A 12,182-nucleotide genomic window follows, 5' to 3' on the forward strand; every position below is an offset into this window, starting at 1 on the left:
CGAAAGAATACATAGGAGAACCAATAGCCGGGCAGCGCCACAACGCTCTTTAAAGCTGTTTCACTCATATCTTCTGTTTCGAGAAGGTTCGAAACATCTTGCCGCCAAAAAAACGGACGAAGCGACCTTTCGTAAACGTATTGCGAACGATTTGGCTTTCGGAAAAGTATCGTTTCTCTGCTGTTGCCGTGTCGTGCGACCAGCGACCTGCTGCATCATGTTGCGACGCTCCCCTGCTGAGCCATGTCGCGCGACGGTCAACCACTGTATATTGTCGCGCGATCGGCCCCCCTGCCGCGTCGGTCCGGCGGCAGTCGGTGTCGCGCGACCGGCCCCCCTGCCGCGTCGGTCCGGCGGCAGTCGGTGTCGCGCGATCGGCCCCCCTGCCGCGTCGGTCCGGCGGCAGTCGGTGTCGCGCGACCGGCCCACCTGTAGCGACGGTCTGGCGGCAGTCGGTGCCGCGCGACCGGCCCACCTGTCGCGTCGGTCTGGCTGCGGTCGCTTTGCGCGACCCACCCGTTGCCTTCGTTCGGCTGCCCGCCGCTGTGTCGGGCTACGCCGCCCGTTGCGACATAGCCGAACTGATCGCTGAAATGGTGCAATCCAACCTCTCAGCCGCTTTTTTCTACGCTGTTTCGACGAGGTTCGTAATAATGCATGGGAAAACCAATAGGCGTTCGGAGCCGCATTGCCTTTTAAGCCGTCCTCTCTCTTTTTGTGTTTCGAGAAGGTTCGAATATCGAACCTGCAGGTCTCGTTCGCTTTTTTCTTTTTGTTTCGAGGAGGTTCGAAAGAATGCATTGAAGAACCAATGGCCGATCGGTCTGCACTGTTATTTCCTTGCACCTTTTGTTTCGATAAGGTTCGTAAGCGGGCTATATATTCTCTGGCCGAGCCAATCGCTGCTGTTAGTTACGCTGTACGTGTCCTGAGTTGCTGTATTTCTGTAGAAAAGCTGTACTGTCAAAGAAATAATGTCCGGACGAGGAAAAGGAGGCAAGGGTTTAGGAAAGGGAGGAGCGAAGCGCCATCGCAAAGTGCTGCGAGATAACATCCAAGGCATAACCAAGCCTGCGATTCGAAGGTTGGCTCGTCGTGGAGGCGTCAAGCGAATTTCTGGTCTCATCTACGAAGAGACAAGGGGCGTCCTTAAAGTGTTCTTGGAGAACGTGATCCGTGATGCTGTCACCTACACCGAGCACGCCAAGCGCAAGACCGTCACCGCCCTCGACGTCGTCTATGCTCTCAAGAGGCAAGGACGTACTCTATACGGTTTCGGCGGCTAGACTGAAACCACCCACAATTTCGACCGGCCCTTTTCAGGGCCACCCATTTTTGTACAAAGAGAAATTCTGCTTGCTGCTTCGGCCGTTGGCGACGCGCGGAACTTGCGACGTTCGATGTCTGAAAATTTTAGCCGTCGCCCGATTGCAACGATGGCTAGAACTGTGCCGCGCACCTAGGCTCCTGATTGGTTGTCAGGCCTTATCCAATTAGATCGCCGCTCGTTGTGTATAAGAACCGACCCCCGTCGAGGTAAGAAGCACATTCAAAGTTTAGCAGCAGTCATGGCACGTACCAAGCAGACAGCACGAAAGTCTACTGGCGGAAAAGCTCCGCGCAAGCAGCTGGCGACGAAGGCCGCCAGGAAGAGTGCACCCGCAACAGGCGGTGTGAAGAAGCCTCACCGATACCGACCGGGTACAGTCGCGTTGCGCGAAATCCGTCGGTACCAGAAATCGACAGAGCTGCTCATTCGCAAGTTGCCGTTCCAGCGTCTTGTTCGCGAGATCGCGCAGGATTTCAAGACCGACCTGCGATTTCAGAGCAGCGCCGTCATGGCACTTCAAGAAGCGAGCGAAGCATATTTGGTCGGGCTTTTCGAGGACACCAACCTTTGCGCCATCCACGCAAAGCGTGTGACCATCATGCCGAAAGACATTCAACTGGCTCGTCGAATCCGTGGAGAGCGAGCTTAGACCCCAATCTGTTCTACCACACATAAACGGCTCTTTTCAGAGCCACCCAAACTTGCCAAAGAGATCACTGTGTTTTTATTTTAATGTAAAATGTAGTCGAGTGCCGATGTACGTCGGGCCGACGTTTTGTAAAAGTACTGTGTCGGTCAAAACTTGTACGGTTGCGCAAAACATTTGCTGCAAAGTATCGTTCGTTTAAAACTCGGGCAAGTAAAATTACAACCGACAAACGGCATCTCTTTAATTGAAATATGGGTGGCCCTGAAAAGAGCCGTTTGTTTGGTTACGAAGGACTGCAATTTAAGCTTTCTTCTGGGTCTTTTTAGGCAAGAGCACAGCTTGAATGTTGGGTAGCACTCCGCCCTGCGCGATGGTTACTTTTCCCAATAGCTTGTTCAACTCTTCGTCGTTTCGCACAGCAAGCTGAAGGTGCCTGGGAATAATTCTGGTCTTCTTGTTGTCACGGGCAGCATTCCGGCCAACTCTAGCACTTCGGCGCTAAGATACTCGAGAACAGCAGCCAAGTAAACCGGTGCGCCGGCCCCAACTCGTTCAGAGTAGTGACCATTTCGCAGCAGTCTGTGAACCCGACCGACTGGAAACTGCAGGCCTGCTCTCGACGACCGACTTTTAGGCTTCGCCTTGGATTTTCCTCCGCCTTTTCCTCGTCCTGACATTCTGTTAGTTTGATCTGTCTAATGGTCTATGAATACCGAATCGGCGGTCGCCCACCTTATATACCGAGGGAAAAAATCGACAGCAGCCTTAGGATTTTGCGAGAGCGCCGCGGCGACCAATGGGAGGCGAAGAAAAATATAACAAAGGCTTCTCTCGATCCTCATTTGCATGTGCGTCACAAAAAAGATCGACAGCAGCCTCAGAGCCGTGCGAGAGAGCCGCAGCGACCAATGAGATGCGAGGAAAAATATAACGGAGGCTGCTCTCGATCCTCATTTGCATGCACGTCACGAAAAAAGTCGACAGCAGCCCCAGGACCAATGAGGTGCGAGAAAGAATATAACAGAGGCTTCTCTCGATCCTCATTTGCATGCCGGTTACTATAAGTTCAAGCGATTCGTTGGCAACGTATCATTCGAAATGGCACCCTCAGGCAAAGGAACGAAGAAAGCTGTGAAGAAAGCGGCGCCGGCCGACCAGAAAAAGAAGCGAAGACAGAAGCGCAAGGAGAGCTTCTCCATCTATGTGTACAAAGTGCTGAAGCAAGTACACCCCGACACTGGCATCTCCAGCAAAGCGATGAGCATCATGAACTCGTTCGTCAACGACATTTTCGAGCGCATATCGCAGGAGTCGTCAAAACTATCAACCTACAACAAGCGTACCACCATCAGCAGTCGGGAGATCCAAACCGCAGTGCGTCTGCTACTACCCGGTGAGCTCGCAAAGCACGCCGTCTCCGAAGGAACCAAAGCCGTGACAAAGTACACCAGCTCCAAGTGAGAAGTACCCACGGAACCATCACTCTGCAAACGGCTCTTTTCAGAGCCACCCAATTCAGTAAACGAGATTCAATCATAAGCGGCGCCATTTTGTCATATCGCTTTCAGGTTGTTGCGTCGCCAGTTGACGCGGCATGTGAACGAACCAATCACGCCGCACTAAGAAAGCGGGAAAATCCTAACGGTCGCGTGTAGGTGGTGTCATGACAGGTCAAGGAAAGGGTACGCTAGGTCAGCGGTATTTGAAGTCTAACCGTAATTGGTTAGGCGATTGTCCAATAAAGCGTTTCCGCGGGGGTATTTAAAACGAAATGCCCTTGAAAATGATGTTAACTTGTCAGTGTCAGTTCAAGAAGCCTCAGGTCAGGTCAGAAAGCCAGCTCAGGTCAACCCGCCGCCATTGTTGCGTCTAGTCGCACCGCCCGCCGCCGCGCGACAGCCCTCCGGCCGCTGCGCTTTGCCGCTCGACGCCCCCTGCCGTGTAATGTCGCGCCGCCTCGTCGCTCGACAGCCGCCCGCTGTGCAATGTCGCGCCGCCTCGTCGTCGCTGCTCGACGGCCCCCTGCTGTACAATGTCATGCGAGCGACCACCTGCTGCGTCGCGCCGCCCGCAGACATGCTGTCCACCCGTCGCGCATCCCTTCTGTTTCGAGGAGGTTCGACATAATGTACAGAAAACCAATAGGCGTCGGCGCCGTACAGCCTTTCAAGCTGGCCACTTTCTCTTTCTTGTTTCGAGAAGGTTCGAAAGTCAAGACTGCAGGCAAGCTCTCGATCGTTTTTTTTCCGTTGTTTCGAGGAGGTTCGAAAGGATACATTGCCAAACCAATAGGCGCACTGTTTGTTAGGACTGATTTCTTGCACTTGTGTTTCGGGAAGGTTCGAGTCTTGCTGCGCAAACGTGTTACAAACGTTTTCCGCATTGGCAACAGCTTTGTTTCTTTGATGTTTCCATGTCGCGCGACCGTCCCACCTGCCGCGTCGCGCTGTCAGCCGCGCCATGTGGGCCGACCCATCAACTGCTCTCGAAGCGTCAGGTAAACGTTTTATAAACGAAAAGTGGCGGCGACAAAAGAATCTTCGACGGTTTAAAACCGCTTACGTTTTACAAAAGTTTCCCCATCAAAAAAGGTGGCGCATTTTTTTAATAAATCGAGCGCCGAGCAGGAGAAGCTTCGACGTTTTGAAAACGTATTCTTTACGTTTTGAAAACGTTTTTACCACGGGAAGTGGTGGCGCTCTTTGTAATTAATAGAGCGCCGAGCACATGATTCCCCGACGTTCCGAAAACGTACTTTTTTCGTTTTTAACACAATTTCACCAAGAAAGTGGTGGCGCTATATCTAATTAATCCTCTTTACACGCGGCGCCACGCGTCATGTCTCGTATTGCGATGCCTCACCAGGGGTTAATGTCTGGCCATGTCCACACGCAGCGCCGCTCACAAGGGGCCATGTCTGGCTGTCTGGCCATTGTCACACGCAGCGCCACGCGTCATGGGCCATGTCTGCCACGTTGCCAAACGCAACACCCACGGGCCAGCGCCACGTTGCCACACGCCACACCACGGGCCATGTCAAAATGTTCAAACGCAGCGCCACGTTGCCACACCACGGGCCAAGTCAAGTCAAGTCAAGTCAAGTCAAGTCAAGTCAAGTCAAGTCAAGTCAAGTCAAGTCAAGTCAAGTCAAGTCAAGTCAAGTCAAGTCAAGTCAAGTCAAGTCAAGTCAAGTCAAGTCAAGTCAAGTCAAGTCAAGTCAAGTCAAGTCAAGTCAAGTCAAGTCAAGTCAAGTCAAGTCAAGTCAAGTCAAGTCAAGTCAAGTCAAGTCAAGTCAAGTCAAGTCAAGTCAAGTCAAGTCAAGTCAAGTCAAGTCAAGTCAAGTCAAGTCAAGTCAAGTCAAGTCAAGTCAAGTCAAGTCAAGTCAAGTCAAGTCAAGTCAAGTCAAGTCAAGTCAAGTCAAGTCAAGTCAAGTCAAGTCAAGTCAAGTCAAGTCAAGTCAAGTCAAGTCAAGTCAAGTCAAGTCAAGTCAAGTCAAGTCAAGTCAAGTCAAGTCAAGTCAAGTCAAGTCAAGTCAAGTCAAGTCAAGTCAAGTCAAGTCAAGTCAAGTCAAGTCAAGTCAAGTCAAGTCAAGTCAAGTCAAGTCAAGTCAAGTCAAGTCAAGTCAAGTCAAGTCAAGTCAAGTCAAGTCAAGTCAAGTCAAGTCAAGTCAAGTCAAGTCAAGTCAAGTCAAGTCAAGTCAAGTCAAGTCAAGTCAAGTCAAGTCAAGTCAAGTCAAGTCAAGTCAAGTCAAGTCAAGTCAAGTCAAGTCAAGTCAAGTCAAGTCAAGTCAAGTCAAGTCAAGTCAAGTCAAGTCAAGTCAAGTCAAGTCAAGTCAAGTCAAGTCAAGTCAAGTCAAGTCAAGTCAAGTCAAGTCAAGTCAAGTCAAGTCAAGTCAAGTCAAGTCAAGTCAAGTCAAGTCAAGTCAAGTCAAGTCAAGTCAAGTCAAGTCAAGTCAAGTCAAGTCAAGTCAAGTCAAGTCAAGTCAAGTCAAGTCAAGTCAAGTCAAGTCAAGTCAAGTCAAGTCAAGTCAAGTCAAGTCAAGTCAAGTCAAGTCAAGTCAAGTCAAGTCAAGTCAAGTCAAGTCAAGTCAAGTCAAGTCAAGTCAAGTCAAGTCAAGTCAAGTCAAGTCAAGTCAAGTCAAGTCAAGTCAAGTCAAGTCAAGTCAAGTCAAGTCAAGTCAAGTCAAGTCAAGTCAAGTCAAGTCAAGTCAAGTCAAGTCAAGTCAAGTCAAGTCAAGTCAAGTCAAGTCAAGTCAAGTCAAGTCAAGTCAAGTCAAGTCAAGTCAAGTCAAGTCAAGTCAAGTCAAGTCAAGTCAAGTCAAGTCAAGTCAAGTCAAGTCAAGTCAAGTCAAGTCAAGTCAAGTCAAGTCAAGTCAAGTCAAGTCAAGTCAAGTCAAGTCAAGTCAAGTCAAGTCAAGTCAAGTCAAGTCAAGTCAAGTCAAGTCAAGTCAAGTCAAGTCAAGTCATCAAGTCAAGTCAAGTCAAGTCAAGTCAAGTCAAGTCAAGTCAAGTCAAGTCAAGTCAAGTCAAGTCAAGTCAAGTCAAGTCAAGTCAAGTCAAGTCAAGTCAAGTCAAGTCAAGTCAAGTCAAGTCAAGTCAAGTCAAGTCAAGTCAAGTCAAGTCAAGTCAAGTCAAGTCAAGTCAAGTCAAGTCAAGTCAAGTCAAGTCAAGTCAAGTCAAGTCAAGTCAAGTCAAGTCAAGTCAAGTCAAGTCAAGTCAAGTCAAGTCAAGTCAAGTCAAGTCAAGTCAAGTCAAGTCAAGTCAAGTCAAGTCAAGTCAAGTCAAGTCAAGTCAAGTCAAGTCAAGTCAAGTCAAGTCAAGTCAAGTCAAGTCAAGTCAAGTCAAGTCAAGTCAAGTCAAGTCAAGTCAAGTCAAGTCAAGTCAAGTCAAGTCAAGTCAAGTCAAGTCAAGTCAAGTCAAGTCAAGTCAAGTCAAGTCAAGTCAAGTCAAGTCAAGTCAAGTCAAGTCAAGTCAAGTCAAGTCAAGTCAAGTCAAGTCAAGTCAAGTCAAGTCAAGTCAAGTCAAGTCAAGTCAAGTCAAGTCAAGTCAAGTCAAGTCAAGTCAAGTCAAGTCAAGTCAAGTCAAGTCAAGTCAAGTCAAGTCAAGTCAAGTCAAGTCAAGTCAAGTCAAGTCAAGTCAAGTCAAGTCAAGTCAAGTCAAGTCAAGTCAAGTCAAGTCAAGTCAAGTCAAGTCAAGTCAAGTCAAGTCAAGTCAAGTCAAGTCAAGTCAAGTCAAGTCAAGTCAAGTCAAGTCAAGTCAAGTCAAGTCAAGTCAAGTCAAGTCAAGTCAAGTCAAGTCAAGTCAAGTCAAGTCAAGTCAAGTCAAGTCAAGTCAAGTCAAGTCAAGTCAAGTCAAGTCAAGTCAAGTCAAGTCAAGTCAAGTCAAGTCAAGTCAAGTCAAGTCAAGTCAAGTCAAGTCAAGTCAAGTCAAGTCAAGTCAAGTCAAGTCAAGTCAAGTCAAGTCAAGTCAAGTCAAGTCAAGTCAAGTCAAGTCAAGTCAAGTCAAGTCAAGTCAAGTCAAGTCAAGTCAAGTCAAGTCAAGTCAAGTCAAGTCAAGTCAAGTCAAGTCAAGTCAAGTCAAGTCAAGTCAAGTCAAGTCAAGTCAAGTCAAGTCAAGTCAAGTCAAGTCAAGTCAAGTCAAGTCAAGTCAAGTCAAGTCAAGTCAAGTCAAGTCAAGTCAAGTCAAGTCAAGTCAAGTCAAGTCAAGTCAAGTCAAGTCAAGTCAAGTCAAGTCAAGTCAAGTCAAGTCAAGTCAAGTCAAGTCAAGTCAAGTCAAGTCAAGTCAAGTCAAGTCAAGTCAAGTCAAGTCAAGTCAAGTCAAGTCAAGTCAAGTCAAGTCAAGTCAAGTCAAGTCAAGTCAAGTCAAGTCAAGTCAAGTCAAGTCAAGTCAAGTCAAGTCAAGTCAAGTCAAGTCAAGTCAAGTCAAGTCAAGTCAAGTCAAGTCAAGTCAAGTCAAGTCAAGTCAAGTCAAGTCAAGTCAAGTCAAGTCAAGTCAAGTCAAGTCAAGTCAAGTCAAGTCAAGTCAAGTCAAGTCAAGTCAAGTCAAGTCAAGTCAAGTCAAGTCAAGTCAAGTCAAGTCAAGTCAAGTCAAGTCAAGTCAAGTCAAGTCAAGTCAAGTCAAGTCAAGTCAAGTCAAGTCAAGTCAAGTCAAGTCAAGTCAGTCAAGTCAAGTCAAGTCAAGTCAAGTCAAGTCAAGTCAAGTCAAGTCAAGTCAAGTCAAGTCAAGTCAAGTCAAGTCAAGTCAAGTCAAGTCAAGTCAAGTCAAGTCAAGTCAAGTCAAGTCAAGTCAAGTCAAGTCAAGTCAAGTCAAGTCAAGTCAAGTCAAGTCAAGTCAAGTCAAGTCAAGTCAAGTCAAGTCAAGTCAAGTCAAGTCAAGTCAAGTCAAGTCAAGTCAAGTCAAGTCAAGTCAAGTCAAGTCAAGTCAAGTCAAGTCAAGTCAAGTCAAGTCAAGTCAAGTCAAGTCAAGTCAAGTCAAGTCAAGTCAAGTCAAGTCAAGTCAAGTCAAGTCAAGTCAAGTCAAGTCAAGTCAAGTCAAGTCAAGTCAAGTCAAGTCAAGTCAAGTCAAGTCAAGTCAAGTCAAGTCAAGTCAAGTCAAGTCAAGTCAAGTCAAGTCAAGTCAAGTCAAGTCAAGTCAAGTCAAGTCAAGTCAAGTCAAGTCAAGTCAAGTCAAGTCAAGTCAGTCAAGTCAAGTCAAGTCAAGTCAAGTCAAGTCAAGTCAGTCAAGTCAAGTCAAGTCAAGTCAAGTCAAGTCAAGTCAAGTCAAGTCAAGTCAAGTCAAGTCAAGTCAAGTCAAGTCAAGTCAAGTCAAGTCAAGTCAAGTCAAGTCAAGTCAAGTCAAGTCAAGTCAAGTCAAGTCAAGTCAAGTCAAGTCAAGTCAAGTCAAGTCAAGTCAAGTCAAGTCAAGTCAAGTCAAGTCAAGTCAAGTCAAGTCAAGTCAAGTCAAGTCAAGTCAAGTCAAGTCAAGTCAAGTCAAGTCAAGTCAAGTCAAGTCAAGTCAAGTCAAGTCAAGTCAAGTCAAGTCAAGTCAAGTCAAGTCAAGTCAAGTCAAGTCAAGTCAAGTCAAGTCAAGTCAAGTCAAGTCAAGTCAAGTCAAGTCAAGTCAAGTCAAGTCAAGTCAAGTCAAGTCAAGTCAAGTCAAGTCAAGTCAAGTCAAGTCAAGTCAAGTCAAGTCAAGTCAAGTCAAGTCAAGTCAAGTCAAGTCAAGTCAAGTCAAGTCAAGTCAAGTCAAGTCAAGTCAAGTCAAGTCAAGTCAAGTCAAGTCAAGTCAAGTCAAGTCAAGTCAAGTCAAGTCAAGTCAAGTCAAGTCAAGTCAAGTCAAGTCAAGTCAAGTCAAGTCAAGTCAAGTCAAGTCAAGTCAAGTCAAGTCAAGTCAAGTCAAGTCAAGTCAAGTCAAGTCAAGTCAAGTCAAGTCAAGTCAAGTCAAGTCAAGTCAAGTCAAGTCAAGTCAAGTCAAGTCAAGTCAAGTCAAGTCAAGTCAAGTCAAGTCAAGTCAAGTCAAGTCAAGTCAAGTCAAGTCAAGTCAAGTCAAGTCAAGTCAAGTCAAGTCAAGTCAAGTCAAGTCAAGTCAAGTCAAGTCAAGTCAAGTCAAGTCAAGTCAAGTCAAGTCAAGTCAAGTCAAGTCAAGTCAAGTCAAGTCAGTCAAGTCAAGTCAAGTCAAGTCAAGTCAAGTCAAGTCAAGTCAAGTCAAGTCAAGTCAAGTCAAGTCAAGTCAAGTCAAGTCAAGTCAAGTCAAGTCAAGTCAAGTCAAGTCAAGTCAAGTCAAGTCAAGTCAAGTCAAGTCAAGTCAAGTCAAGTCAAGTCAAGTCAAGTCAAGTCAAGTCAAGTCAAGTCAAGTCAAGTCAAGTCAAGTCAAGTCAAGTCAAGTCAAGTCAAGTCAAGTCAAGTCAAGTCAAGTCAAGTCAAGTCAAGTCAAGTCAAGTCAAGTCAAGTCAAGTCAAGTCAAGTCAAGTCAAGTCAAGTCAAGTCAAGTCAAGTCAAGTCAAGTCAAGTCAAGTCAAGTCAAGTCAAGTCAAGTCAAGTCAAGTCAAGTCAAGTCAAGTCAAGTCAAGTCAAGTCAAGTCAAGTCAAGTCAAGTCAAGTCAAGTCAAGTCAAGTCAAGTCAAGTCAAGTCAAGTCAAGTCAAGTCAGTCAAGTCAAGTCAAGTCAAGTCAAGTCAAGTCAAGTCAAGTCAAGTCAAGTCAAGTCAAGTCAAGTCAAGTCAAGTCAAGTCAGTCAAGTCAAGTCAAGTCAAGTCAAGTCAAGTCAAGTCAAGTCAAGTCAAGTCAAGTCAAGTCAAGTCAAGTCAAGTCAGTCAAGTCAAGTCAAGTCAGTCAAGTCAAGTCAAGTCAAGTCAAGTCAAGTCAAGTCAAGTCAAGTCAAGTCAAGTCAGTCAAGTCAAGTCAAGTCAAGTCAAGTCAAGTCAAGTCAGTCAAGTCAAGTCAAGTCAAGTCAAGTCAAGTCAAGTCAAGTCAAGTCAAGTCAAGTCAGTCAAGTCAAGTCAAGTCAAGTCAAGTCAAGTCAAGTCAAGTCAAGTCAAGTCAAGTCAAGTCAAGTCAAGTCAAGTCAAGTCAAGTCAAGTCAAGTCAAGTCAAGTCAAGTCAAGTCAAGTCAAGTCAAGTCAAGTCAAGTCAAGTCAAGTCAAGTCAGTCAAGTCAAGTCAAGTCAAGTCAAGTCAAGTCAAGTCAAGTCAAGTCAAGTCAAGTCAAGTCAAGTCAAGTCAAGTCAAGTCAAGTCAAGTCAAGTCAAGTCAAGTCACAAGTCAAGTCAAGTCAAGTCAAGTCAAGTCAAGTCAAGTCAAGTCAAGTCAAGTCAAGTCAAGTCAAGTCAAGTCAAGTCAAGTCAAGTCAAGTCAAGTCAAGTCAAGTCAAGTCAAGTCAAGTCAAGTCAAGTCAAGTCAAGTCAAGTGTCAAGTCAAGTCAAGTCAAGTCAGTCAGTCAAGTCAAGTCAAGTCAAGTCAAGTCAAGTCAAGTCAAGTCAAGTCAAGTCAAGTCAAGTCAAGTCAAGTCAAGTCAAGTCAAGTCAAGTCAAGTCAAGTCAAGTCAAGTCAAGTCAAGTCAAGTCAAGTCAGTCAAGTCAAGTCAAGTCAAGTCAAGTCAAGTCAAGTCAAGTCAAGTCAAGTCAAGTCAAGTCAAGTCAAGTCAAGTCAAGTCAAGTCAAGTCAAGTCAAGTCAAGTCAAGTCAAGTCAAGTCAAGTCAAGTCAAGTCAAGTCAAGTCAAGTCAAGTCAAGTCAAGTCAAGTCAAGTCAAGTCAAGTCAAGTCAAGTCAAGTCAAGTCAAGTCAAGTCAAGTCAAGTCAAGTCAAGTCAAGTCAAGTCAAGTCAAGTCAAGTCAAGTCAAGTCAAGTCAAGTCAAGTCAAGTCAAGTCAAGTCAAGTCAAGTCAAGTCAGTCAAGTCAAGTCAAGTCAAGTCAAGTCAAGTCAAGTCAAGTCAAGTCAAGTCAAGTCAAGTCAAGTCAAGTCAAGTCAAGTCAAGTCAGTCAAGTCAAGTCAGTCAAGTCAAGTCAAGTCCAAGTCAAGTCAAGTCAAGTCAAGTCAAGTCAAGTCAAGTCAAGTCAAGTCAAGTCAAGTCAAGTCAAAGTCAAGTCAAGTCAAGTCAAGTCAAGTCAAGTCAAGTCAAGTCAAGTCAAGTCAAGTCAAGTCAAGTCAGTCAATCAAGCAAGTCAAGTCAAGTCAAGTCAAGTCAAGTCAAGTCAAGTCAAGTCAAGTCAAGTCAAGTCAAGTCAAGTCAAGTCAATCAAGTCAAGTCAAGTCAAAGTCAAGTCAAGTCAAGTCAAGTCAAGTCAAGTCAAGTCAATCAAGTCAAGTCAAGTCAAGTCAAGTCAAGTCAAGTCAAGTCAAGTCAAGTCAAGTCAAGTCAAGTCAAGTCAAGTCAAGTCAAGTCAAGTCAAGTCAAGTCAAGTCAAGTCAAGTCAAGTCAAGTCAAGTCAAGTCAAGTCAAGTCAAGTAAGTCAAGTCAAGTCAGTCAAGTCAAGTCAAGTAGTCAAGTCAAGTCAAGTCAAGTCAAGTCAAGTCAAGTCAAGTCAAGTCAAGTCAAGTCAATCAAGTCAAGTCAAGTCAAGTCAAGTCAAGTCAGTCAAGTCAGTCAAGTCAAGTCAAGTCAAGTCAAGTCAAGTCAAGTCAAGTCAAGTCAAGTCAAGTCAAGTCAAGTCAAGTCAAGTCAAGTCAAGTCAAGTCAAGTCAAGTCAAGTCAAGTCAAGTCAAGTCAAGTCAAGTCAAGTCAAGTCAAGT

At 45.5% G+C, this 12,182-nt stretch overlaps 3 protein-coding genes and 1 pseudogene across 4 annotated transcripts; 3 read left to right on the top strand and 1 right to left on the bottom strand.

Moving 5' to 3' along the window:
* Window positions 1-974: 974 nt before the first annotated feature.
* On the top strand, window positions 975-2,030 carry LOC149722506 (histone H4). Its single transcript, XM_089893764.1, has one exon. It carries the CDS (start codon window positions 975-977, stop codon window positions 1,284-1,286), a length of 312 nt encoding a protein of 103 aa, XP_089749890.1. The 3' UTR covers window positions 1,287-2,030.
* LOC149722507 (histone H3) lies at window positions 1,569-2,209 on the top strand. The gene has a single exon (XM_089893762.1). It carries the CDS (start codon window positions 1,569-1,571, stop codon window positions 1,977-1,979), a length of 411 nt encoding a protein of 136 aa, XP_089749888.1. The 3' UTR covers window positions 1,980-2,209.
* Window positions 2,044-2,656, bottom strand: LOC149722508 (histone H2A type 1-like; annotated as a pseudogene). The gene has a single exon (XR_016387300.1). The product of XR_016387300.1 is annotated as a histone H2A type 1-like (transcript).
* A 421-nt stretch (window positions 2,657-3,077) lies between these two features.
* LOC149722509 (histone H2B.1-like) lies at window positions 3,078-3,518 on the top strand. The gene has a single exon (XM_089893763.1). It carries the CDS (start codon window positions 3,078-3,080, stop codon window positions 3,438-3,440), a length of 363 nt encoding a protein of 120 aa, XP_089749889.1. The 3' UTR covers window positions 3,441-3,518.
* Window positions 3,519-12,182: the final 8,664 nt, after the last annotated feature.

This window comes from Ciona robusta, unplaced genomic scaffold, assembly GCF_009617815.1.
Source record: "Ciona robusta unplaced genomic scaffold, ASM961781v2 AP042769.1".
NCBI classification, from domain to species: domain Eukaryota; kingdom Metazoa; phylum Chordata; class Ascidiacea; order Phlebobranchia; family Cionidae; genus Ciona; species Ciona robusta.